The following is a 25,820-nucleotide window of genomic DNA, read 5'->3' as shown; positions in this document are numbered from 1 at the left end:
GCCCTGCTGCCTGGGGTGCAGAGAGATGCAGAGCACGCCTGACACGGAATAACCACATCATTCCACGTTTCTTGAGGTGTTTCCCGGCAGCAGGGCTGCAGGAATGAGCACAGCCTGACGGGGGGGGGGGGGGTCCCCGCTGCTCCCCGGAGGCCCCCAGGGCTCCGCGCTCCCACCGGGCAGGTGGACTCGTCACCCTGAGCAGCAAATTCCGCCTCTTTCGGCCCGATGACCTTGGCTGCTGCCGTAAGATGGCTGCCAACACGGCAGGGAAGGGCTGCCGCAGCCTTCGGGGCGGAGAGGGAGCTCGCTGAGCCCCGCTGGGAGCCAGGGAGGCCGAGGGGCGCGGGGACCCCCCCCCCCGGGACAGCAGGATGGAGCCGCCGGCTCCTGAAAACCCCCGCTGGAATCGTTCCCGTCGGGGGGGCTGGAGCTGCGCTGCCCGGGCTGAGCGAAGCTGCTTGTGAGGGGAGCCGGGGAATTCCAGGAGCAGGCGGCATTCCCTCCCTCCTTCCCTCCCTGCCAGGTCCCGCTCTGCCCCCCCCTTCCTGTCGTCACCCCGGGAAGCGTGTGGGACAGAGGGATATCAGTCCTGCCGCTCCAGGGGATGCAATAAACCGCCGGGAATCCTGCCCTTCTGGCGGCAGAAGATGCGGGCTGCTCCGCTCCAGGTGCTGCTGCTGCTGCGGGTGCTGTGCCTGGTCCCGGCGGGAGGTGAGTCCTGCCCGGGGGGGCTGCTGGGGAGGGGGCACCGGGACCTTCCTGGGCGGGGGGAGAGCTCGGGCCGGGACCGGGATCAGGCCGGGAAGGGGTTGGGGGCAACCCCGGCAATAGGGGAGTCCCGGGTGGCTTTCACCCTGGTGGCATTTGTCACCCCTGGGGGGAGGTGGGGAGAGACTTTCTGGTGATCCCTGGCAGCGAGGAAGCGTCGTGCCCCTCTTGTCGCCTTGTTTCATGTCCCCTGAGGGACGTGCCGTGGGGGCAGAACCGCAGCCTGCCCGGGGCTGGGGTCTGCTCGAGGGGTCTGTCCGAGGGGTCTGCCCGGGGCTGGGGTCTGCTCGAGGGGTCTGTCCGAGGGGTCTGCCTGGGGCTGGGGTCTGCCCGGGGCTGGGGTCTGCTCGAGAGGTCTGTCCGAGGGGTCTGCCCGGGGCTGGGGTCTGTCCGAGGGGTCTGTCCGAGGGGTCTGTCCGAGGGGTCTGCCTGAGGGGTCTGTCCGAGGGGTCTGCCTGAGGGGTCTGCCCGGGGCTGGGGTCTGTCCGAGGGGTCTGCCCGAGGGGTCTGCCCGGGGCTGGTGTGAAACACTGCCGTTTGCTGGGGGATTTCCTGCCCGGGGTGGTGCCGAGGGGCTGTGGCAGCGAGCCGGGCTGTGCCGGCAGCACCGGGCAGGGGGGTTTTCCAGGCTGACTGGACTTCGCCCAGGACAGAGGGATGATCTGTTCCCACCGTGGGAAGGGAGAGGGGGCAAAGAGCACTTAAGATCGGTGCCTGCTGCCACTAGACAGGAGGAGTGAGGACAAAAAGAAGGATCTTCTTCCCATCCTCACAGCTCTGGGCAGTTTTTGCAGGGCTGACCTGGTTAAAGCAGGCACGGGGGATGCCGGGCAGCTCGTCCTTCCTGGAAACCCTCTGCCTACTTCAGCACTGCCTGGTTTCACTCACTGTGGCCAAGCATCCATCTCCTAGAAAGTGGTGAAATCAGGTTGGCCCTGCAGAGGAAGTGCTGGTGGTGCTCCCTGGCTGGGGTGGCTTGAGGAACCGTGCTGCAAGCAGGTCCTGCTGGCTCCCAGGAGCTGTGCCTCCAAAGAGCCGTGGTCCCAGGTGGATCCAGACCTCCAGACCCCCGGTGTCCCTGAGGTCCCTTTGGCAAAGATGCAGATGTAGCTCAGCGAAGCGGGGTTGTGTGCCCTGGGAGGAGGGGGACCACCAGGGCTGGCTCCCTGTGACACTGCTCTTTCCTAGGAAGGTGCTTTCCAAGCTCTGGAAAAAATCCACCAGGCATTCAGCTGATTGCAAACCATTTATTTGGGATGCCTATAACTGGAAAACTAGTTCATGGTTAGCAGAGGAGAAGGGCCTTTGGGAGCAGTCCCTGCCATGCACCTCCCTGCCTGTCCTCAGGGAAGCATCCAGCCCTCATTGCTGTGCCTGTTTTGGGGCACACTGCTCCTGGAAGTGAGGGACACCACCATGTGTCCTGGGGCTCATGAGTGGGAAGTTGGTCAATCCTGAATGGGTGTTCTGGACCTTGAAGTGCCACAGAAAACATCACTGTGTGAACGGAGTTTTGCGTTAACAATAGAGACCTAGAAGTGTGATTCTGTGCCACAGGAATGTTTGCTTGGGATTTCTGTGCAACCATGGGTGGGTTTCCCCAGGAAACGGATCAAAAGAGCTGAGGGTGCTCCTGTAGCAAGGCTCATTCTTGCAGCTGGTGGCTGGATCGTTCCCAACTGAGCTGCATCAAATCCACCAAAGTCATTTGGGATTCTGAGACAACATTTTGTAGAGACTGCTGGATCTAAAGAAGGCACCAGCTCCTTTCTTCCCAGGGGGCCTTGGATAAATCAGGGCTTGTTTTTCTAAGCCTTGCTCCCTGGGATGTCATTAACAAATTACCAGGCTGTGTTGTGCAACCTCCTTCACTTGGCAAATGTTGTTTGGAGGCTGGGGAAGATGCAGGAATGAAGGGTCCCCAGCGGGTGATGGGCTTTGTCCCTTGAAGGGGCCAGTTGCGGTTTCATGTTTACACATTGCAAAATGAAAACCATATTTGCTGGTGGAGATGGAGAAGAGATGTTTGGTGAGGAGCTGTGCTGTGAAGCTGGGCTGCTGAGACAGCAGCAAGATGTCATTCACTAGAAGGTCATTTCTCTGCACCTTTTCTCCAAGTCCAAGTGGTGTTCAGAGACCACCTACCAGCAGAGGGGCAAGATGCTCCTCTGTGGGGAGCTCCCACCTCCCATCCCAGGAAGAGAGGTGGCTGATCCTGAGAAGGAGGGGAGAAGTGTTCCTGCCCTCTGATCGGCCCTGCCAGCACCAAGAGCCCACAGGTGATGGTTGCAGCTGGTCTTTTGGGGCTGAAGAAATGAGTCTTCTGGGCACCATGCAGAGAGCAGTCCTGCTGTGACCCAAAGGGGAGAGCACCTGCAGGTCCAGGGCCTTTCACAAAGGACCTTCAGCCAGTGCTTGCACATCCTGTAAGGCCAGCTGCAAGGGTGTCCCAGGAGCCCTGCAATTTTCAAAGTGCTTTTTCTGCACTTTTCTGGGTATTTTATCACCTGTTTGGGTGATACAAACAATCCTGGCCCTGACAGGATTTGTCTTCAGCTCCTTTTAGCTGGGACTGGAAACTTTCATGGCAAGTTAGGGGATCCTCTCCAGTGGAGGGGAAACAGTGTCTGTTTTTACTGTAACTAATACAAAGACAATGTGTAATGTGTTGAAACTTGATTTCAGGGCAACCCAAGGCACCTCTGAGGTGCTCAACAGAGTGCAGCCAGTTTACGTCGGGGATCGCGGCGAAGCGGATCAGGAGCTACCGCAGGACCGAGCCCCTCTGCCCCAAGGCAGCTGTGATGTGAGCACTGCCCCACCACCCCTGCAGCCCCGCTGAGCATGGACCTGCCAGGAAGGACCCTTGCTGTGGAGCAGGGAGAAGTCTGGGAACACGGAGTCATAGAATTGTTCTGGTTTGACAGAACTTTGATATCATAGAATCCCAGACTGGTTTAGGTTGGAAGGATCTTAAATACCATCCAGTCCCAACCCCCTGCATGGGCAGGGACACCTCCCACCAGCCCAGGTTGCTCCAAGCCCCATCCAACCTGCCCTTCAACACTGCCAGGGATGGGGCAGCCACAGCTTCCCTGGGCAACCTGGGCCAGGGTCTCACCACCCTCAACATGAAGAATTTCCTCCTCATGTCTCACCTCAATCTCCCTCTTCCAGTTTCCATCCATCCCCCTTGTCCTCTCCCTCCCTGCCCTTGTCCCAAGCACCTCCCCAGCTTTTCTGCAGCCCCTTCAGGCACTGGAAGGTGCTCTAAGGTCTCCTTGGAGCCTTCTCTTCTCCAGGCTGAACACCCCAACTCTCCCAGCCTGTCTCCAGAGCAGAGCTGCTCCAGCCCTAGAATCATCTTTGTGGCCTCCTCTGGACTCTGGACTGTCCTAAGTGAAACTCCTGGGCTGACCTGGGAAATGTCATCTCAGTAACTCTGAGGGGTTTGTCCCTTTGTCCCCATGAACACCTGCTCCTGGTGCCTGCAGAGCCTCCTGCTCTGAGCACTGGAGGCAAACACTGCATCCAAACATCAGGGCAATGCTTTTGAAAGGGAAAAGCTTCCTAGGGGAAAACCCTTTCACCCATGAGTCACATTCAGCTGCTTCTCATACAATCAGATCTTGGAGGCCACACTAGAAGGGCCACCTGCTCTTCCTGAAATAAATCATCCAGCCTACGTGACTTCCCCATCACCCTGCATGGCTCAGCCAGTCCTTTCTTTAGCCAGTAACTGATCCCTTTTCATTTTCAGATTGATTACTCTGAAGTCCCTGGAGATCTGTGCAGATCCAGAGGCAGACTGGGTGAAGAAGATCATAGAAAAACTTGACCAGAAGAAGGCTGCAGCCTCCCCGCTTCCACGTGCTGCCACCTCAGTGGCACCAGAAGAGCCTGGTGGTTTTCAGAAACATGTTGGTCTTGCAACAGCTCCATCTCAAGCCACTCCTTCAACTAGTTTCTTCCAAGGCACTGGCAGGTCCCCACCAGCCATGGAGGACACCATCCAGCATTCTGCAGGATCATCCCCTGTGCCACGGGAAGGTGCTGCCCACTCTGAAGTCACTCCAGAAGCAAACAGAGATTCCGTAAAATCTCCTACACCTTCAACAACTTCTGCAGCAGGCATGGTCTCCAGCCAGCCTGTCCCACAGCCCATGGCTCCTGGGCAGGGCTTTGACAATGCTGTAGGATCTACAGAAGAACCTGAAGGACATACCACAAAAGCTGACGTTCAGGATCTGAGTTCTCCTGGCTCAAATTCAGACTCCGTGGCCATTCCTAAAGGATCAGACCATGTTGTACTTTCTACAAACAAATGCCTGGAGCCTACAAGTGCAAGAGCCAACACACCAGACCCTGCTTCTAGCAGTTCTACTTCACACCTTCCCTCCATCCTGGGCAGCATGGAGAGCACAGTCCCAGCCACACCAGTTCCACCAGCGACTACATCAGTTTCTGCTCTGAAGTCCACAACTGCTGTAGACACAGGTCGTTTTGTCCACATCAGCAAGGTTGTCAGTTCCTCTGCAGTTCCTTTTGGTACTAGAACATTTGATTATTCATCACCTGTAGGAAAGCAAGAGCCTCCAGACCTGCTGGTTTTTACCAGCCAAGCGTTCTCAGGCCAAGCCGATGATTACAGACGGAATGAGCAGACAATTCCAGAAGGACAAAACAATCTCCCTCCCCCCAGCTCCTTGTCAGCATCTCAAATGCACTTTGTCATCCCAGTTGCTGTGGTAGGAGGCCTGATGGCTTGTTGTGTTGCTGCTGCCTGGCTGTATCTGAAGTTTGGAGTCAAAACAGAAGACATGTCAGGAGAGATGGTACGGGGCTTGCTCTACCACAGGGAGGGGCAGGAACACAATGTCTATCCAATGGAAGTGATCTGAGTGCTTTCTGGGGTGGATATTTTTGGCTTAAACTACACGTGTGTTGCTGCAGGAAAGCCAAGTTTGTGCTGAACTGGTGACCAGCAGAAAGCAAGGCAGGGAAGGAAAATGCCAGAGAAAACTGGTTTTTTTTTGTGTTTTTTTTTTGCACAGCAAAATGTCTACAAGAAATAGATAATCAGTCGCTGACCAATGGTGGCATTTTGGAAAGAAATGAGCTGATTTTTTTTTTTTGCTTCTGGCACTATGATGTACCAAGGCTGCTCCTTGGTGGCTCTTTACCAGGTGGTGGGCAGAAGGGAACCTCCAACTCGCTGTGGGGAATTTTGCTGGTTTCCTCATGGCCCAGCTGAGAAGCCACCCACTTCCCCATGCTGCTGCAGTGGGGCTCAGCCATCCTGAGCCACCTGGACCCCAAAACCACACCCTTTGCACTTAGCAAACTCTGCTGCTTCTTCCTTTGCACTTCAGGTCAGTGCTCTGTTAGACCCAGAGGGCTGCTGGTGGTCAGCTGGGTGCTGGCTCTCCTCGGGCTGGTCAAGTCCTCCATTTCCTCTTGCTGGAGACACAAGGGGCAGCCTGGCTTTTCAGACAGAGGTGACAAAACCCACATCTGATCAATGGACTGAAGGTCAGTGCTACTGATTCCACATTCACAGGAGCTGGCAACCCCACAGTCTGTGTCCTGCACCCGTCTCAGACCACCTTTCTCTCCAACAGCTACGGGTGTTTCTTCTCGTGGGTTTGGTCTGAGACCTGGTTCTTGGCAACTCAACTGCAATAAAACCCTTCTCCCAGCTGACATGTCCAACAGCAGGGCAGGATGATGTGGAGAACCCTCTGCAAATATGGGGAACAAGAAGTATTTTTGCTGTTCCCTTCACACCATGGGAGAGGTTTTTCTGTTCTCTGCAAGCACAAACCAGGCAACACGTCTCTTGGAGGAGCTGAGTGCAATTCTGGGTTTAGTCATCTAGGAATCACCCCATCACAGCAGATGTACCATCCTTCTGGTCCCATATTCTCTCCAAGCATGTTTGCTGATCCTCAAAAAAGCACAAAAAGCCTGTTCAAGGTCCTGCAGTTTGGTTGTTCTTTGTTGCACGGCACTGATCACCTGGCCAGTAAAGCACCATTAACAGGCTCCGGCTTCTTTTAACCCAAACTGGTCTTGATTTTGAGACAGTTGCTCTGTGTAAACCTCATCTTCCAGCAGCGTGTGGTTCCTGAAAGCCCTTGTTCAACGTTGACTCCAGAATGAATTTTGCTGGAGCATGCAAAGGTCTTCACTGTATGATGCTTTGTAGGTAGAGATACATCCCAAGGGTCAGATCCTCCTCTAACCAAGCCCAATGGATCAGATCCCAGAGCACAAATATGCATGTAGAAAAAAAAAAAAAAGTAAAACCACATAAAAAGCAAGAAACTTGAAGCAAAAAGGATGGGCCAGCTGTGAGGAAGAGCTGTAGTAAGGTGACCCCCCATCCCACCATCCACCACGGAGGTGGAGGGGAGAGGCTGCAGTGGTGTTTGGTTTTTGCCATCATTCCATCCCTTGTGTTTTGGATGTTGTTGGTTTGAGTGAGAGGAGCCAGGGCTTCATCTGGGGCTCTGCAATCAGGTGAACTGTCATCAGGAATCTGGGCTGGAAGCCCTTGTGCAGCAGTCCTGTGCAGCCCAGCTGTGTCCCACCAGCTGGCGTTGATCTACCTGGAGGGTTGGTGACCTCGTGGTTCACAAAGTGGTTTGTCATGGCATTATTTTTGTATGAAACACCAGAAATGGTATTTTTGTAGTAAAGTTTTGTAGCCGTTTGGATGTCTGTCATGTCCTGTCCTTGCTGCTGGAGGATGATGGAGTTGAGACCTTTCTGGGAACACTGGGAAACGCTGGGCTTTGTGCTCTTGCAGCTCTTGGATGGGCCTGTTGTGCATGTCCATGGGAGGTGGGATGCTCCTGGCACTGCAGCAAATGGAAGTGGGACTTGGCTGGCTGGGGGTGGGAGCAATGCTGGGGAGATCAATGTGCACCAGGAACATCTGGCCACCTTGTGTCCCACTGTGGTGTTTGTAAGGACATGAGTTTTGACTCCATGGCCACCTCCCACCATCTTCCCTGCAGCCTGGATTCACCCTTGAGCCCACCTTGCTCCCCTCTCCTGCTCCCAAGCTGTCAGCAGACAGGGTGCTGGCACCCCTCCTGGGGGGCTGCAGCTCCCCCTGGCATGTCTGGGAGGGCAGAAGGTGGATGTTGGCTCAGGAGGAGGGAGCCTGGGGGTGTCACCAGGTCCTGGGGCTTAAAATATCACTTGCTGCAGAGCACAGTGACAGCTCCAGGCTCTGACGTGGTCGTGTGGCTGTGAGTGTGGCTGCAAGACAAGATTACCTGTTCTAGCAGGAAATTAAGAAAACCCTGATGTCAAACTCCTCATCCTTGGGAGGCTCAGACAGGGCTGGGTGACCCAGCTGGGAGACTCCACCACCTCCCTGAGCAGCCTGTCCCAGGGCTCTGTTACTCTCACAGTACAGAATTTTTTCCTGATGTTTAACTTGACCCTCCTGTGCTCCAGCTTGTGCCCATTGCCCTTGTCCTGTCACTGGGCACCCCTGAGCAGAGCCCAGCCCCGTGCTCCAGCACCGCCGGCGTGCTGGGAGGATGGTGAGATCCATGGAAACTTCCCCTGGCTGAGTCACCAGCCCAGGAAGGTCACGGTGGGATAAGAAGCTCTGTGAAAAGAAAAGCACTTCAGTTTCCTTTCTCTTTTCTCCTCTTTGTTATGAGCAGAGGGTGGGTGAGGGAGGGGGGGCTGTGTCCACAAGGCCACCCCAGCATCCACGAGTCGTTCCCGTCCCCAGGGCGAGCGCAGGGACCTCCGTGGTCCCTGGGGCACAGCTCCTGGGTTTCCAGTCCCTTGGCCAGCTGGTGGCACCTGCTCACTGGCTTTGCTGCTGCACCTGGAGGTCCATGGGCTGCCTCAAGTGTAGAATTTGGCCCAGGACGCCAAGTCTGCCATGCTCTGGTGAGACAAGTCTTGCCTTCTCCACCTGGTGTGTGGGACAGCTGCTTCTGCCTTGAGGTTTTCCCCCCAGCCCTCAGGAGACAGGGGACCCATCGTCATGGTGTGCCCCTTCTGGGCCCTTGCTGACCCACACCTTTGGTTTCCAACTCCACATGATGCAAACCTTCTCTACCAGTTTGTTAGTTAGCTGGTTTGATTGACATTATGAGAAGGAGAAGCCACTGAGACTCCACACAGGCCCACCTCCATGCCTTCACATCCCTGCAGGACCCATCAGATGACACTGTGGCAGGCCTTGAGGGCACTAATTGGCCTTGATCATCCTAACCAGCCCCACCCTCTGCCCAAGCCCCAAGAGCTCCATTTGAGCTCAGGTCTGAGCCTCTTGGCCCTGCTTTGGCTGTGTCGTCAGAGTACTGGTAGATGTCCTGGCTCTGGCCAGACCTTGGACCTTTGCTGCAGGTATCTTGTCTGTGTGGACCCTTTGGTGTTGTAGCCCTGCCTCTGTCCTCAGCTCCTCCTGCTGCTGCTGACTGGTCACCCCCAACCCTCCCAAAGGGATCCTGGATCTGGTTGTCACTGCAGCTGTTGATGGACCCTGGCTCTGACCTCATGCTCAGACCCTCGCAGTGAGGGCACAGCCTGTGCTGGGGTCACCCATCCCCTCCCTGAGGTCTGATCCTGCCATGGACCCACCTCAGCTATTGTCCTCTCCAAGCCCTGACTGCTCTCCAGGGTGATGTGTGATGAGCAGTGTTGCTCCTGTGAAGCAGAGACCCTGCAGTCTCCATCATCTCTGTTTTGAGACTTGGATTGTGACTTCATAAATCTCCTCCCTCCTTGGCATGGTGTTTTTTCTGGGAGTTCTTGTGTAAATCCACTTGTGCTTAGGGCAGCCTGAGGTCAAGCTAAGGTACCACCGTGTCCATAATGTGGCTCTGCAGAATGCAGGAGGTCCTTGGGGCTTTGCTGGCTCTCCAGTTGCACAGCCAAGGCTCTGCTGGGTGGCTGAGGTCCTTTCATGCTTCATGTTTGCTTAATCTCCACTTTTAATAGGACTATGTCCCTGTTGACACCACAGCAAGGGCTGCTCCTCTATCTGAAGTCCCCCACAGGTGGACTCAGAGGTTGTCAGGACTTGCCATGGTCCTGTCTCCTCAGTGACCATCTCGGGTGACAGAGGAAGATCCATTCCTGAGGCACCTGTGAATTCAGCCAGAAGGATCAAGGCCACAAAGCAAATAATTTGGAAAAGTTACAGAAAGAAGTGAGAGAAGCCCCCAGGGTCAGCCCACCAGCTCAGACCAGCTTCAGCTCTGATACTCCTTCATTACAGTATCTGGTGACCTCAGGATGTCCCTCTCATCACGGTTTTTCAACTGAGTTTATTTTTTTGATTGCTGGGGTTTATCCTGATAAAAGCCAACTAAGGAACAAGAAAGTTCAGAACTTGCTCCAGCTCCTCAGAGCAATCAGGACTCGTTCAGAATTAAATGACTAGAAAGAGGCTGGAATTGCTTCTGTGTCCAGTTCTGGTCTGTGACCACACAGAACTTTGAAGCTGAGCTGTGGCCCAGGGAGCTCAACAAAAGGTCAGGGTTGAAAGAGAAGAGGCTGGATCCTCACCAGGCATCATCTCCCTGAGGTCTGCCTGGCATCAGGAGCCTCTCCAGCTCAGTCTCCCCTGGGAACAGCAGCTCCTCCTGACACCCCCGACCTGTCCTCAAGGCAGGTGACCAACCTCACTGGAGAAGAATGGAATAACATCTCCTTGTCCATGAGTTTGGGAAAACAGGATTCCACATAGTTGTTCTTTTTCCTCTTCCTTAGCAGAGTGGCTGCTTCCAGCTCCTGCTCCCGGCACACCCACCGCTGTCTCCTCCTCAGCCATGGTGGTGAGGTTCCCTGCCTAGCCATGGGTGGGCTTCTGCTCCATCCCCAAGCTGGTGGGAGAGCTCATTCAGTGATTCCATGCAGATGATTCCCCAGGGAAGGGCTCCTGGACACATCCTTCCCACAGCCTCCGTGCCTGGTGACTTAACACACAGGATGTGTCTTGGATCACCAGCTTCCAGTGCTTGATGGGCCCCCGTGTCCAGCTGTAAGAAGCAGCCTTTGGAAGAAACTCTTGCTTTCCTCTTGAAGTGTCTTTCCAGGCTGTAGGGTCACTCTGGGTTTGTCATCATGTCCTGAGTCAAACAGAGCTTCAAAACTGAGCTGGGGACACCCTGGGGCGAGCATCCCAAAGACATCTGGAGGGGCTTCACACCCAAGAAGCTGAGGTTTTAACAGAAGAAAAACTAGAATGTGTCCTATTGTGCATGGAGAAGACTCCAAGTGACAGGGTAGGGCGGAAGGTGAGAGGGAAAAGCTGATTCCCAGTGCTCCTGAGGGACAGGTCCTGGGTGCTGCCCAGATGATCCTCAACCACCTCCCTCCTGCCTTGGCAGCCCAGCTTTCCAAGCAGCCCCACGTGTCCCAGCACAGCCAGGTGGGCTCAGTCACCTGCTCAGATGCCATCTCCAAGCCTGGAGCTTCTGTCCAGCTCCTTCCTCCCCACAGTGCCATGTGCTCTGGCAAAGGCCCCATCTGAGGTGTCCCCTACAATCCTCCTCCTGCAGCAGCAGGAGGACACTCTGCATTTTTTATGTAGACAAGCAGATTCTCCAGGGTCCCTTCAAATGAAAAGGGAAACTTGGGCCAGCACCACTCAGCTGGTCACTGCTCCCCAGCCTTTCCCTTCGCAAGAAGAACAAACACTGAGGGGTCTCTGGGGAGCCATGAACCATTTGGCTGTGACAGCGATGGCTGGAAATCCTGAGAAAGGAACAGCAGAACATTCCAGGCCATGTCCTCTGTCAGAGGAGCCAGCTCAACTCTGCCAACCTGGGCACCACTAGCATTTTTCCTCCTCAAGGTCCCCTCCGTCTAGAACCCTTCTTCCCTCTACCCCGTGCTTGGACACCCACCATGTGCTGTCCTGGCCGCCCACCCAAAGCATCTGCCATAGCTGAGAAGTGCTTGGGTGAAGGCCAAGGCCAGAGGGGACGTGCCAGGGACTCCTCACTTCCCTCCTGGACTCTGTGGCTTTCCCACAGACCCATCTGGATGAAGGCAGAAGTTGCTCAAGTCTGGTCAGTCCTTCCAGACCCCACATGACGTGGAAATCCCCTCAGCTGAGGAACACAAAAGGGTGGGGAAGATAAATGGGGCAGCCCTGGGCTGAGCCCAGAGCTGAGCTCCTCAGAGCAGCAGAGCAGCTCCTGCTGGAAGCAGGATGTCCTGGGGGCAGGTGGAGGTGGCACCTGGGCTGGGTGGCCTGGGCAGAGCGGCTGCAGGTGGTGCTGGATGGTGACCTGGGGCACCTGCTGGCCCGGGATGGGAGGAGGGCACCTGGGGCTCCTCGTGGCAGCATCTGCAGGGCTTGGGGGATGTTGTGGGTCCTCAAGGCTGCCCCCACCATCTCTCTTTGTCTTCTCCAGACCTTGCACTCCCCTTGAGTGCTGCTTCCGTTACACCAGGTCCCCTCTCTGGTTGGCCACCCTGAAGGGTTTCTGCACAGCTCGCATAGAATGCTCTTTGCCAGCCATTGTGTAAGTCCCAGCCCCACTGCTGTGCTGTCCCCTGGGCCACCACAGGTTCAGTTAATCTATCCCATCTGGGGACAGGTCTGTGTGGCCTCCATGAGTACCTGTCTTCCATGGCTGATGACTGTCTGGCCACTTCTCCAGGGCACAGTAAAGGACACAAGTCCCTCACAGCTCCTGGAGGCTCTGTGGAGCCTCTGGAGGGTTTGGGTGTGGAACACCAAGTCCCCAGGGCCAGCATGAGGGGCCAAAGAGAAAGCAGAGGGGGTGACAGGAAGGGACCATGGGATGGACATGAGTGGGTTTACATCTGTGGTTTCTCACCAAGCTTCACCTTTCACCTTGGCAGGTTTAAGACCAGGAGGGGGATCAAGGTCTGTGCAAACCCAGAGGAGACTTGGGTGGAGGCAGGAGTTGAGAGGCTACAAGAAAGGAAAGAACTTCGTGCCCCTTGATGGAGAGCAGGCGCCCTGGAAAGGCCTGGGGAGGTCCCTGATGGTGAGGGACAGCACTGGCTCCCCAGTCCCACGTCCACCAGGTGGGCACCAGCTCCTGGGGTGCTCCCTGCCCTGCCCACCCAGCACAGCCTCCAAATAAAGGTTTACTTCATGTGATGTTGGAGATCAGTGTCCTTTCTTCTCCCAGCCCCAGGAGTGGCTCCTCAGGGATCCCTGCTGGGGGTTTGGGATGGGGAGGGGACCTGGGAGGGCAAAGGGAGAGAACTTGTGGGTTGGGTTGAAGGCAGTTGAAGAGGTTAAGGCAAAGCTGAGCCCACAGGTGAAGGAACAAAAGGGATCTGCTCCCTTGTCCCCACCAGTGGGAGGTGACCAGGGTAGGTAAATGCCACCACTCCAAACGTCCCTCCACTTCCTTCTCCTTTCCCCAAGACAGTTTAGTAAGGGGGAAAAAAGAAAACAACCCAACCACGAACAAGGAAGCCACCAAAAAACGCAGCCAGTGATGCAAAAGCATCCAGAACCACCAGCAGGACAATGTCCAGCCTGTCCCAGCTCCTGGGAATGGGGTTTTGGCTGCAGCAGCTCCAGGGATGCCTCCACAGCAGAGGTTGTCACGAGCCAGTACCGGGGGGCTCCCGGCTGTCAGGATCCTTTTGTGACTCCCCCTCTCAATGTGGAGGGGTTTGTGAATGAGCCCGAGGGTCACACGCGGCGCTGCCTCTCACGGAGCAACGGCCGCCGCGGGACCGTATTTCAGGGGGGGAGTTAGAAAGCACCCCCACCCCACCACGCTCAGAAATTGCCTCTGAAGCCAAGGTTTGCTCCACAAACTGATCGGTTTATTAAGGGTTAACACCAACCGAGGGATGATGTTTAGGGACAATGCAAATGTGAATGGCTACCAGGGATATCAATATGTGTGTGGTGAGAAAGTGTCCTTTAGGGAGGCAACGCAAGAGGTGCTGAGCTTTTGAGGGAGAGGGTTAAGGACCAAAGGGAGGAGGGAGGAGGGAAGGAAATCCGTTGTCAGTCCTGCTGGAGAGGTTGTGCTGTGTGTGTGTGTGTGTGTGTGAGGTGGTGTCACCCCCAGCCTGTCCCCAGGCTCCGTTCCCAGCAGCAGGGTTGGTCGGTGGCCCCTTCTCGCCAGGCAGGACGGCAGGTCCGTGGTGTCGGAGGGGCAGCCTCTCGGCAGCGGGTGCAGCGGCCGCTGGTTTCCCCTCCAGCAGCAGCAACACGGGGAGGGGGCTCTGGCCCCGACCCCAGGGCTCGGGACCCCGGCACGCTCGGCGCTGAGGCTCAGGCTGGACCCGGGGCAGGCAGGCAGGCAGGGTCCCAGCACCAGTGTCCGCAGCAGGGGGGGTGTCCCAGGCAGAAAGTGTCCGAACGGGCCTCAGGGAGGAGGGAAGGGCCCACCTGCTGCCCTCGCCCCTTTGATACCCCCTGACCCACCTGTCCAGTCAGTGTCACTGTCCAGAGCCAACGAGCGTCCATCAGCCCCACGTTAGGGCGGTGACACCAGGGGCACAGGGTGGCTTGTCGTCCATCCTTTCTGTCCCGGGCCACAGCTGTTGTTTTGGGTTCAGTTGTCCTTGAGAAGCAAGTCTGGTTTAGTCCCTTAGCTGGGGATGATCAGGAGAGGCCTTCCTGGCTGAAAAGGCATTTTGTTTAGACATGTGGGGAAGAAAAGAACAGTTTCCCACAGAGGTCAAGCCCATCCAGCATGGAGGGACAACCCTGACTCGCTGTGGGTCTGGGAACCAGAGGTCCCGTGGGCACCAAGAGGCAGGTGGAGATCTCTGGGCTCACCAGGAGGTGCTTCAGCTCCAGAAAGTGCTCTAAGCAGCTTCCTCTTCAGCTGCCTCCAGAGCACGGAGGCACCCTGTGGTCCTGGTGCCCTCTCCTGACAGCTGTGCAGGGCTGTCCCCAGACAGCAGGTCCCAGGTTACCCAGATCTCCCCACCCAAAACTGCTGTCTCAGCCAGGTGTCCTTCTCTGGGTCTGGGTCTGGACCCTCTGCTGATGCACATGATGGTTTCTTTTGGTCCTGCTGACCCATTTTAGTGGCTAAAGCTGAGTTCCCAGTGACTGCAGCCCTTGGCTCCCATGCCTGGGAGGTGGTGGGACCTTGGTGGCTTGTTGGGCTCAAGGGTCTGTGCATGGGGGATGTGGCAGGAGCTGGGAAGGGGAAGGTGGGAGGTGCTGGGGGGTGCAGAGGCTGCAGAAGGAGGCTCAGAGGTGCATGGGGAGGTTCTCCCTGCAGAGCCCTTTTCTGGGAAAAGGTAGCTTTAGGAACCAGCAGGTCTGCTCAGCTCCCCACCATGGCCTGTGACAGGCCACCAGACCCCGTGTCCTGCAAACTACACCTACCACCCAGAGCTGTCAGCACATCTGACTCAACTCTTCTCTTTTCTCCTTCCAGAGAAGTCAGAAAAACATGAGATAACCATCAAGGAAGTTGGGTTCCACCTTCCTTCTCCTTGAGAAGCCCTGGCTTGCCTCATCCCCAAGCCACAGCCAGGTCCATCCTGTGCTCCCACTCACTATCATCTCACATGGTGCCCGTGGGTCCTCACCACCCCCACCAGGCAGACCCCAGCAGCATCTGGCATTCCCAGAAGCAGATCTCTGCATGGAAGCTGGGCTGATGTCCACCAGCAGCCTGTGGTCCTGCCACTGGGGTCTGTGCCACCCATCCCTCCTACCCCCAGAGTCCTCTCTGGGGTCTGGGACGACTCCCGTGGGGTTGTGGTTGGGTTTGTCTCATCTCCCTGCAGAAATGACCTGTTTGTGCATTGATGACGTGTCTGATGATCACAAGTGCCCATCTCTCTGACCTTCCCATTTTGATACCACCACAGGTGTGGAAGAACAAATTCTTAGAATCAGACCTGGGATCAGACCTGGACTCTCCTCAGATGCCCCACTGCTGTTGCTCCATTTTCTTCCCCTTCCACAAATCCTCCTGAACCCGCCAAAAGCATCTCAGCCATGTCCTGCTCCTGGATCTTGCATAGATTGGTCCAGTGTGGCTTTTCCTCATAGAATCACACAAAGGTTTGGGTGGGAAGGGACCTTAAAGATCATCTAGATCCAGCCCCCTGCATGAGCAGAGACACCTCCCACCAGACCAGGCTGCTCCAAGCCCCATCCAACCTGCCCTTCAACACTGCCAGGGATGGGGCAGCCACAGCTTCCCTGGGCAACCTGGGCCAGGGTCTCACCACCCTCACACCAAAGAATTTCCTCCTCATGTCCAACCTAAATCTCCCTCTTCCAGTTTTCATCCACTCCCCCTTGTCCTCTCCCTCCCTGCCCTTGTCCCAAGTCCCTCCCCAGCTTTCCTGGAGCCCCTTCAGGCACTGGAAGGTGCTCTAAGGTCTCCCTGGAGCCTTCTCTTCTCCAGGCTGAACCCCCCAACTCTCCCAGCCTGTCTCCAGAGCAGAGCTGCTCCAGCCCCTCCATCATCTCCTTGGCCTCCTCTGGACTCTCTCCAGGAGCTCCATGTCCTTCTTGTGTTGAGGGCTCCAGACCTGGACACATCCCATCCCATCCAACCCCATCCTGGTGCCTCACTGCCTACCCCAGTGCCCTTGGGATGGTCAGGAGGTTGGGGAGGCTGGTTTGGGGGTGTTACTTGTACATCACTTGCCTTGGATGACTCAGGCCAACCAGATAATCCTGCCCATGTCCTGTTCCTGCTCAGAGGTTTTGGGTTGTCTCGCCCGGTGGGAAGAAACAGCCAGAGTTGGACTCGGTGTCTCGCCTGCGCAGGCGGTTGCTCTTCCTCCTCCTGCCTGGGGACATTTCGGTTCCTCTGCGGCTCCTTGGAAGCCTCTCTCAGCCTGATGGCTCTTCTGCAGAAAGCAGAAGTGACTGACCTGCTCCTCGCCCTGACATATCCCCAGAATAAACAAGGACAAAAATACCCTTGTCCCTGGGCAGAGGTTTCTTAGAACAGGGCCAGAGTTTTGTGGAAAAACGTCTGAGGTGGGTGGCCCAGGGAGGATAAAGACTGGATGGTGAGAGCCAAGGCCACCGAGTCCAGGCAGGACAGCACCAAGCAGGATGGAGAAGAGCCCTCCCACCTCCACCCCACTGCCTGCAAGGACGGTGCTGCTGCTCACCATGCTCCTCTCCTTCTCCTGGCAACTCACTGCAGGTAAGACCCCTCATTCCACAAGGGAGGTCCCCTTGGGGTCTCTTTCTCTCAACAAAGGGACCTTGGTGTAGAGTGGGGATGGAGCAAGCCCTGGTTGGGCTGGACATTCTGGGTGCAGGGGAGGGTGGAGATGGCACCTGGAGCCAGGTGGCCTTGGCAAAGCTGGCTGAAGGCTTGTGGGGTGGGCTGAGCTGTGTCCTGGTGAGGTTCCTCTGCAGAAGAGACCTCAGGGGCTTGGGGAGATGCTGCAGGAGCTTGGAGGAGACCCTGGTAGCAGTTCCCCAGGTCTCAACTGGACGAGCTTGAGCTGGTGGGGTAGGGAGCACAAGCAGCTGTTTGGAGCCTCCCAAAACACCTTGCAAGTTGTGTCCTCACCTTGGAGACCTCCAAAATCCCACTCTGAGCAGCCCAGCCTCCCCATGCACTGAGGCAGCAGCAGCAACAGGGGCTGTAGGGTGCCAGGTCCTGTGCTGGTCCCATGGCCACCACCCTCCACCTGTCCCAGCCCTGGTCTGCTGCCACCAAAGAAAACACCTCCCAGCCTTGGGATGCTGTGGGAGACAGCCAGGAGCTCCACAGCCTCCATCCTGTGCTTAGCATCACATGGTGCCCTGGTCAGTTTGTCACAGATGCCTCCAAGGGTGTTGACCACATCTCTCCTTTCCCTTCCCAGCCCATGTCTCCCCCATTGAGTGCTGCTACAGGTACGCCCAGAAACAAATCCGGCAGCTGAAGGACTTCTACAAGACATCCAGTGAATGCTCCTTGCCTGCATATGTGTGAGTGTCCTGGGCTTCACTTCCCACCCCAGCACAGCTGGGAGCAGGAGCAGTTCCCTCCATCCCCACTGGTCCCAGCTGGGACCATCCCTGGGAAGGGCTGTGGGAGGAGAGGAGCTCTAGTGGATGGGCAGGGAGGGACAAAAATGAGGTGGTCCCAGTGGTTTGGGAAGACTCGATGTGCCCCATCAGCCCTGCATGAGGAGGCTGCTGGAGATCATTTCCAAGCCTCCATCCAGGATGGGGCTGTACGCAGAGAATCACAGGATCACAGCATGTCAGGGGTTGGAAGGGACCTCCAGAGATCATCAAGTCCAAGCCCCCTGCCAGAGCAGGACCAAAACCAGGGCAGGTCACTCAGAAAGGCATCCAGACAGGTCTGGAAAGTCTCCAGAGAAGAAAACTCCACCAGCTCTCTGGGCAGCCTGTCCCAGGGCTCTGCCACCCTCACAGCAAAGAAGTTCTTCCTCATGTTCAGGTGGAACTTCCTGGGCTCCAGTTTGAATCCATTGCCCCTGGTCCTGTCCCAGGGCACAAGTGACAAGAGCTTGTCCTGCCTTCTTGCTGCCCTCATGTATTGATAGACATTCATTAGATCCCCCCTCAGTCTTCTCCTCTCTAGACTGAAGAGCAGAGGCAGAAGCAGAAGCATATCATGGCTCCCAGGTCAGGGTCTCACCTGGTTCCCCACATTCTCACTGCAGGTTTGTGCCTCCCACTGGGGAAAAGATCTGTGTGGACCCCAAGAAGAACTGGGTGAAGAAATTAAAGGAAAATTTTGAAAGTAAAATTTAAATCCTCCTTCTGCCGCAACCATCCCACCCACCCATCAGGTCCTCCTGGATCTGGAGGGAGCAGATGGAACTCATGGAACATCTTCGTGGAGTGGAGGGCACCCACAGCACAGGTGGAGCCAGCCCATGCCCTGTGTGACCAGGTGTCCCACCAGCACGGACCAGCCTGGGCACCCAGTCCCTCCCACTGTCACTGCCCTGCCAGGGTGTGCCCAGCAGAGCTCCTATTTATAATAAAGCCTCATTGCCACAAGCTGCTCTCTGAGTTTTCCTTGATTCTTCTGCCCAAGGAGCAGATCCTACAAGCACAGGGCATGGTGGGACCAAGAAGCCCCTTGGCCACAGGCACAGGTTTCTCCAGCCCAGCAGAAGCTTCTCACCACCCTCACACCAAAGAATTTCCTCCTCGTGTCTCACCTCAATCTCCCTCTGCCAGTTTTCATCCATCTCTCCTTGTCCTCTCCCTCCCTGCCCTTGTCCCACGTCCCTCCCCAGCTTTCCTGGAGCCCCTTCAGGCACTGGAAGCTGCTCTAAAGTCTCCCTGGAGCCTTCTCTTCTCCAGGCTCAACACCCCAATTCTCCCAGCCTGTCTTGGGGGCTCCAGACCTGGACACAGTTTCCCAGGTGCAGTCACACAGATATGCACAAGAAGCCCAAAAACAACTTGTACCAGGTTCTGCAGTGACTCTTCTGGCAGCTCAGTGGTTCAAGTCAGCTTGGTCACCACTAGACAGTCAGGTTGGTCTTTCTATCTCCTGAGCTGGTTTTGTTTTGGATAAGAATTAGGGAGGCTTTCCATCCTCAAAGCATCAGGATCCCCACTTCTCCATGAGGAGCTCTCCCATCTCTCCAAAGGCTACTTTTCAGCACAACAGAAAACTGGAAGGCAGGAGGAGGTGTCCCCTCCACCTTCTCTTTGAATGCCTGCAGCCCTGCCTGGGTATCAGCTGTAGCACTGACAAGGAGGCAAGATGAGAAATAGCCACTCGTTATTGCAAACTCCTCAGCCACATTAGAACAATTGCCTGACAAGGTACGGTCCTTCCCAGACTCCAGCAAAACTCAAATGACTGCTTCCCTCTTGCTAACCAGACTTCTGGAGCAGTGTCATGGAAAATTCTATCCAGACCATTGTGCAGGAAGATATTTCTGCTCACTGCGACTTACAAGCTGTCAGGAAAATGCCATCAGTGATGTCCCCAGGTCCTTCCCTGGGCACTTGGCAGCTGCTCTGCCCAAGCCTGGAGCGTTGCGGGGTGTTGATGTGAGCAGGGGCAGGACCCGGCCCTCGGCCTCCTGTGCCCAACGGGCACTAGACAGGAGCCCAGCGGAACGGCTGCACTGGAAGCAAGGCTTGCAGCTCTGTGCCTCTGGAAGCTTTTCCTCTCCTGGGGCTGCCAAAGCGCAGCACAAAGGGAGCTGAGCAGCCTGCAGCTTCTCCCACAGCCCTTTCTCTCCGGCAGCAGCCGCAGCCCCCGGGCCCAGGCGGCAGAGCAGCCCCCGGCGCGGCTCTGGCCCTGCTGGCCGGGCTCTGCTCCTGGGGCCTCTCTCCTCAAGGCTCCAAACAGCCCAAAGGGGCTCATCCCTGGCTCTGCTCCTCAGCTCCCCGCTCGGTGCCCAGGCCCATCAGCAGTGGGCAGGCAGAGGGTTTCAAGGTGGCTGCTGCTGGCAAGGAACAGGCCTGCGCCCACAGAGCTTGTGGAGTCCTCCTCTGGAGACAGAGCCTGCCTGGATGCAGCCCTGTGGATGTGCTGCCGGCAATCCTGCTTCAGCAGGGCAGCTGCACTAGATGATCCCTGACAATTCTGGCCATTCTTCTGGGATAATGGTTCCCTTGTGGGCAGCAGGGAGGCCGTGGGCTCTGGCAGATGTCAGGGAGGGAAAGGAGAGGGTGGTTGAGTCAGTGGAAAAAACAGGGAACGTGAGGAGTGAAATGGTGGTGCTGAAAGAGCTGGTAAATTTGTGCACCCCGTGTGGGAAAGAGCAAAGAGCAGGTGCTCCCCGACCAGGTAACAAAGCGATGGGGCTGCATGAACTTGAAAAGGAAGAGGGAAAAATAACAAACAGTCAACAAACCCACACAACCAGAAAACCGACGAAAAGTTACAATTCAGGATTAAGGCTTTAACTTTCCTCCGGGACGTCTTCTGTATATTGAGAAGGGGTCTGGGTGGCAGGGACCCATCTAAAATCCAGGCTGGGAAGAGGACTCTTTCTGTTGTCTGGCCGTCCTGGAAAAGGTCTGTCTGGGATTTTACCCATCTGTAAACAAGAGGTGTAGCCCGTCCTGTCAGGAGTGGGGCTCAGAGTATTTCAATGTTCCTACCTAAGCTACCAAGTTTCAAGTCCCAGCGCAGCAGTGGAACAGCTGGAGGAGCTGGGGGGTGTGCAGTGATCCAGGCCTCAGGTCAGTGTGACAGGGCAACGTCTTGTGTGTTACAGGTACTGGAATTCTCCCTGTGGAGACCACTCAGCAGCAGGACAGAGTCCTAGGACACCTGTGCACCTTTCAAAGTGCCACTGTCCCAAGACCTTCACGCACGGAGGAAACACAACCAAGTCCATCACTGTCTTTTTCTCACTTCAGTTTTATTCCAACAGCTGCAACAAACTACACTACCCAAAACATCCTAACACCAAAGGGGACATGAACAAAACAACTCTATCCTACAAACATCCGATACTTTCTCCGCTTCTTTGGGGGAAGGACTCCTGGGTCAGGCTCCCCAGCTCCAGAAGGCAGCAGCCTTTTCTCCCGTCTCAGGGGCAGGAAGAAGGGTGTTTCAGGGCTTCTCCCAGAGTAATTCGCTCTGCTGGTCGTAACGGAGCATCTTCTCAATCAGATCAAACAGGTTCTCGTGGTCGTCTCCGTCCTTGGTCATGAATGCCTTCATGAAGAACAGAACATCTGTTTGTAATGGTGTCATTGCATGTCCAGGTGCTCTCCCCAGCAGCCTTTCCCCTCAGCCCTCTTACCTTCAGGGGCTTACACCACCGGGACACGTATCTCCCAGCAGAGCTTCGCTCGTCCAAGTGCACCCGGTCCTGATGGAAATATCCGCGTTTCCTGAAACAATCAGACCACAGGTTGTTCCTCAGAGGTGCTTTTTGTCCCTGCACTAGAAGCAGTTTATCAGCATGTTGGTCGGCATCTCGGGCATGAGCTGGGAAGATTCCCCAGGAGTGGCCAGTTTGGGAAACAGACCAAAGGATGAACGTGAACGTATTCAACTTCTCCTTTTTTTTTTTTCTTTTTAAATTTCCATTGAAGCAAATCTGAAGGTATTTCAATGGAACTCTATCCGTCCAGGTATGGAGAAATGGAATTACCTGCTTTGCTTTATCATGTCACTTGGCAAAGGTCCCAGGATTCTCTCCATCATTGCCAGGTGTTCTTTGTCTTCTCTGACCTGAAGGGAAATCAAGACAGACATTGTTGTTCCTCCTAAGCAGGAGTGATCAAGAACCACACAATGACCTTCCTTCAGTGTGGCTTGTCACTTCCAAATGTTCATGGGGCCAGCCTTCCTGCCAAGCTGGCTGGCTCCTAGTTGCCTACCGGAAAGACTGGGGATCCCAGGTAGTACTCCAGGAGAATACATCCTATGCCTCCGACATCGCCAGGGCTGTGACCATCCCAGGGCTGTGAAAAGACCCAGAAGGCTCACGTTTATAGCAGGCTGCAAGCGAGTCAAGAGCTCCAGCAAGAAGGGCCACACTTCTGTAGCACCTCTCAATAGGCACCAGGAGTCTCAGGCCAAAGCTGTGCCCAACAGACTCCTACTGACCTAGGATGACTTCGGGAGCTCGGAACGGTCTCGTGGTCACCACCGTGCTGTGATGTTCATCGTCACGTGTGGTGCTCCCAAAGTCCCCAACCCTGATGTCGGGATGCTTGGGTCTGCGCTCTTGACACTTCTGCAAGGAAACAAGGGGAGGCTAGTGCCCAAGGGAAGCCAGAGGATGGCTGAGGGCAGGTGGGGAAGAGGACGGCAACTTCCCAGGCTGGGATTGTACTCCTCCGTGGAGTCAGACGACGCCAGCAAGATGTTTTCTGGCTTCAGGTCTGTGTGCGTCAACTTGTTGAGGTGCAAAACTGCAAGGGGACAATGCTTGTTAGCAAATACCACAAAGAAAAGCTAGCAAAGCAAGGCAAAAAGAAAGATACTTGCAGTTGACAGCCTGGCAGATCTGATAGGCCATCTGCCTGATGTGGTCCAGCCTGAAGGGGAGGAAGCATTCTCCTTCATGAAGTCAAAGGTGCTGAGCCCCAGCAGCGCCAGCACGATGCAGACGTGGCCACGGTGTTCAAACCAGTCTCAGAATCTGGACACAGGGCCTGCAGAAGCAGCAAAGCCAGCAATTGCAGCAGGCAGTGGTTGTCACGCTCTGCTACGTCCATGCTGTGTTCCCCAAGCTCCGTGTTGTCCCAGGCAGCTGAAAGCCAGAGGCCAGGACAAGGCTTTGTGCACTCACTGTGTGCTGCTGGGGTCCAGGGCACGTAAGTAGCGCAGCACCCGGACTTCTGCAAGGCTTCCTCAGAGCTCCCATCAGCTCCTTGATGATTTTCACAGCCACATGCCTGCCCCTGCCTGGAAAGACAGGTTTTTAACTGCGCTTAGAACATGGAGGAGATTTTTACCTAAGGATCCTGAGCTCTTCCTGAGCCACACTCTGAGAGCATCAGCCAGGAGAACTGTGTGTGGTTACTTCCAAAGACTTACTCCTTGTGATCGATGCACTCCACAACCTGTCCAAAAGTCCCCTCTCCCAAGTAGCAACGACTTCATCTAGAAAGAGCACAACTGTCAGTCACACAACTTGTATAGTACTCAGGTATTGAGAAAACAAGCCAACACACAAAAATGCAGCAAACAAAGAGGACAAGTAGGGTCCTCTCAACTGGGCCTCGTTCAATGGAAAATCTTCAGTTGGAGAGATGTTACTGACAACTCTCCTCAAGGCACATTACAGGGAACTCAATCCAGTACCTCATTAGCTGCATTTACCTGTTTTCTATGGGGAAAAGAGGAAAAGAAAAGAGAAATGTACAGACAAGGAATAACGATCTCTACCCCAAAGACAGAAAGTCCAGACAGAAGGAAAAGACTTGCAAACCCCACCCACATCTTATGCTGGCACAACTGATTCTATCTGAAAAGTTAATGACTACTGTTGCTGTACATCTTGCACAGAGGCTGTCTCCTGTCTGACAGATGGGGTGAACCTGGCAGTTCTCCTCCACGCTGTTGGATCCGCTCCTTGGAGGGCCTTGTCAGGATCATCTGGCAATGAAGAAACACCAGGGCATTCAGGTCAGAGCAGAAAACTTCAGTTGCAGGAGATGCTGGGCCATTCAGATACAGGCCAGGCCACCAAGGGTTGGCAGGAGCCATTTCAGGTTCACTCCCCCCAATGCACGGGCACATGGTGTGTGTTTGCAGGACAAAAACAGGGCACGGGGCACATTCCCAGGGGAGATCCTCCAAGTGGCAAGGCAACACCAAACTGCAGCACAATTGCTTTTCTTTGCAAAGATTGGTTCACTGCATTTTACTTTAGGTTCTCAGTGCCCATGACTTTTTGTTTTGTGCTGAGCAGGATGCCTCTCTCAAGTGCCTTTCCCACTTTAAGGGCCCAGGGCACAAAGCTTCATCTCTAAGCTCCAAGCTTTCTGCTTTGTAGGTGTTAAGACTCATTCTCATGGCCCAGAGTGTCAGTCTGAGGCCCCAAATCTGATTCTGAAGTCTCCTGTCAGGCCCCATGTTAGGATCTGCCATTTCAGGGTCTGAATCTGCCTCAACCATCCCACCCACCCATCAGGTCCTCCTGGATCTGGAGGGAGCAGATGGAACTCATGGAACTTCTCCCATGGGTCCCGAGGTGGAGGGCACCCACAGCACAGGTGGAGCCAGCCCATGCCCTGTGTGACCAGGTGTCCCACCAGCACGGACCAGCCTGGGCACCCAGTCCCTCCCACTGTCACTGCCCTGCCAGGGTGTGCCCAGCAGAGCTCCTATTTATAAGAAAGCCTCATTGCCACAAGCTGCTCTCTGAGTTTTCCTTGATCTTGCTCCAGCTTTCCTGGAGCCCCTTCAGGCACTGGAAGGTGCTCTAAGGTCTCCTTGGAGCCTTCTCTTCTCCAGGCTCAACATCCCAACTCTCCCAGCCTGTCTTGGGGGCTCCAGACCTGGACACAGTTTCCCAGGTGCAGTCACACAGATATGCACAAGAAGCCCCCAAAAAAATTGTACCAGGTTCTGCAGTGACTCTTCTGGCAGCTCAGTGGTTCAAGTCAGCTTGGTCACCACTAGACAGTCAGGTTGGTCTTTGTATCTCCTGAGCTGGTTTTGTTTTGGATAAGAATTAGGGAGGCTTTCCATCCTCAAAGCAACAGGCTCCCCACTTCTCCATGAGGAGCTCTCCCATCCTGTACTTGTGCCATTCCAACACCCAGGAGGAGTGGTTCCCATAAACATGGTCTCTCCCAACCCATGTGTGATCTCTAGGCAGAGCTGCACCCTTAGTTCATCTCTAACACCTCACTTCCCATTCCACTTCCATCCTTCAGAGTATAGACTCTTCCCTCTGCAGACCAAGCATGTGAAGGTCTCTCCTGCCAGACAAGAGGTAAATCCCACCTTTCATTTGGAACTGAGATTGGCTTTTGACACAAAGCAATGGATGTTCAACAGGATGGGCTGTTGTCCTGAGTCTCCTCTGCTCTGCTTGACTCTACTAGACTCCACTTGAGTTGACTCAACTTTAATTATGTTTCCTCTCTCCTCTCCTCTCCTCTCCCTCCCTCCTCTCTCCCCTCCTCTCCTCTCCTCTCCTCTCCTCTTCAATTGCCACCAAGTCCTTTCTCTCCCCCTGTGCAAAGTGGGTGCCCCATCCCTGCAGGTCCAAGTGCCCCTCTTGCTGACCTCAGCTGCCTGTGTTGAGCCCTGCAGGTTCTCAGCAGCAGAGGCAGCTCCATGGCAGCTCCAGGGGCCCCTCACAGTGTCCTGCAGCCTTTCTTCCCATGGCCACCTGCAGCCACAACGCTGAGTCTCAGCTCCAGATCTGAGCTGCACCTGGAGCACAGGAGCACAGGGTCACAGCATGGCAGGGCTTGGAAGGCACCTCCAGAGACCCCCGAGTCCAACCCCCTGCCAGAGCAGGACCCCAACCAGGGCAGGGCACTCAGAAAGGCATCCAGACCGGTCTGGAAAGTCTGCAGAGAAGGACCTCCAGCAGCTCTCTGGGCAGCCTGTCCTTGCATCCGCGCAGCCAGAGGTTGAAGCTCCAGCCCTGGCAACGTGCAGGGCTGTCAGCGACCAGTTTGCCTCCCGTGCTGGGAGCAGCAAGCA

The 25,820-nt window shown here is 55.5% G+C and overlaps 2 protein-coding genes and 1 pseudogene across 2 annotated transcripts; 2 read left to right on the top strand and 1 right to left on the bottom strand.

The window, feature by feature from the left end:
• Positions 1 to 265: 265 nt before the first annotated feature.
• CCL22 (C-C motif chemokine ligand 22) lies at positions 266 to 7,488 on the top strand. Its single transcript, XM_051629383.1, has 3 exons — positions 266 to 714; positions 3,457 to 3,577; positions 4,532 to 7,488. Exons 1-3 carry the CDS (start codon positions 651 to 653, stop codon positions 5,670 to 5,672), a joined length of 1,326 nt encoding a protein of 441 aa, XP_051485343.1. The 5' UTR covers positions 266 to 650; the 3' UTR covers positions 5,673 to 7,488.
• A 9,171-nt stretch (positions 7,489 to 16,659) lies between these two features.
• Positions 16,660 to 18,702, top strand: LOC127389158 (C-C motif chemokine 3-like). Its single transcript, XM_051629420.1, has 3 exons — positions 16,660 to 16,895; positions 17,569 to 17,674; positions 18,379 to 18,702. Exons 1-3 carry the CDS (start codon positions 16,802 to 16,804, stop codon positions 18,467 to 18,469), a joined length of 291 nt encoding a protein of 96 aa, XP_051485380.1. The 5' UTR covers positions 16,660 to 16,801; the 3' UTR covers positions 18,470 to 18,702.
• A 2,428-nt stretch (positions 18,703 to 21,130) lies between these two features.
• LOC127389391 (dual specificity protein kinase CLK1-like) lies at positions 21,131 to 24,327 on the bottom strand (annotated as a pseudogene).
• Between the last annotated feature and the right edge of the window lie 1,493 nt (positions 24,328 to 25,820).

The sequence above is a fragment of the Apus apus genome, chromosome 11, assembly GCF_020740795.1.
Source record: "Apus apus isolate bApuApu2 chromosome 11, bApuApu2.pri.cur, whole genome shotgun sequence".
Taxonomy (NCBI): domain Eukaryota; kingdom Metazoa; phylum Chordata; class Aves; order Apodiformes; family Apodidae; genus Apus; species Apus apus.
The sequence above is the reverse complement of the archived record's forward strand: the minus strand, read 5'-3'. Positions and strand labels throughout refer to the sequence as shown.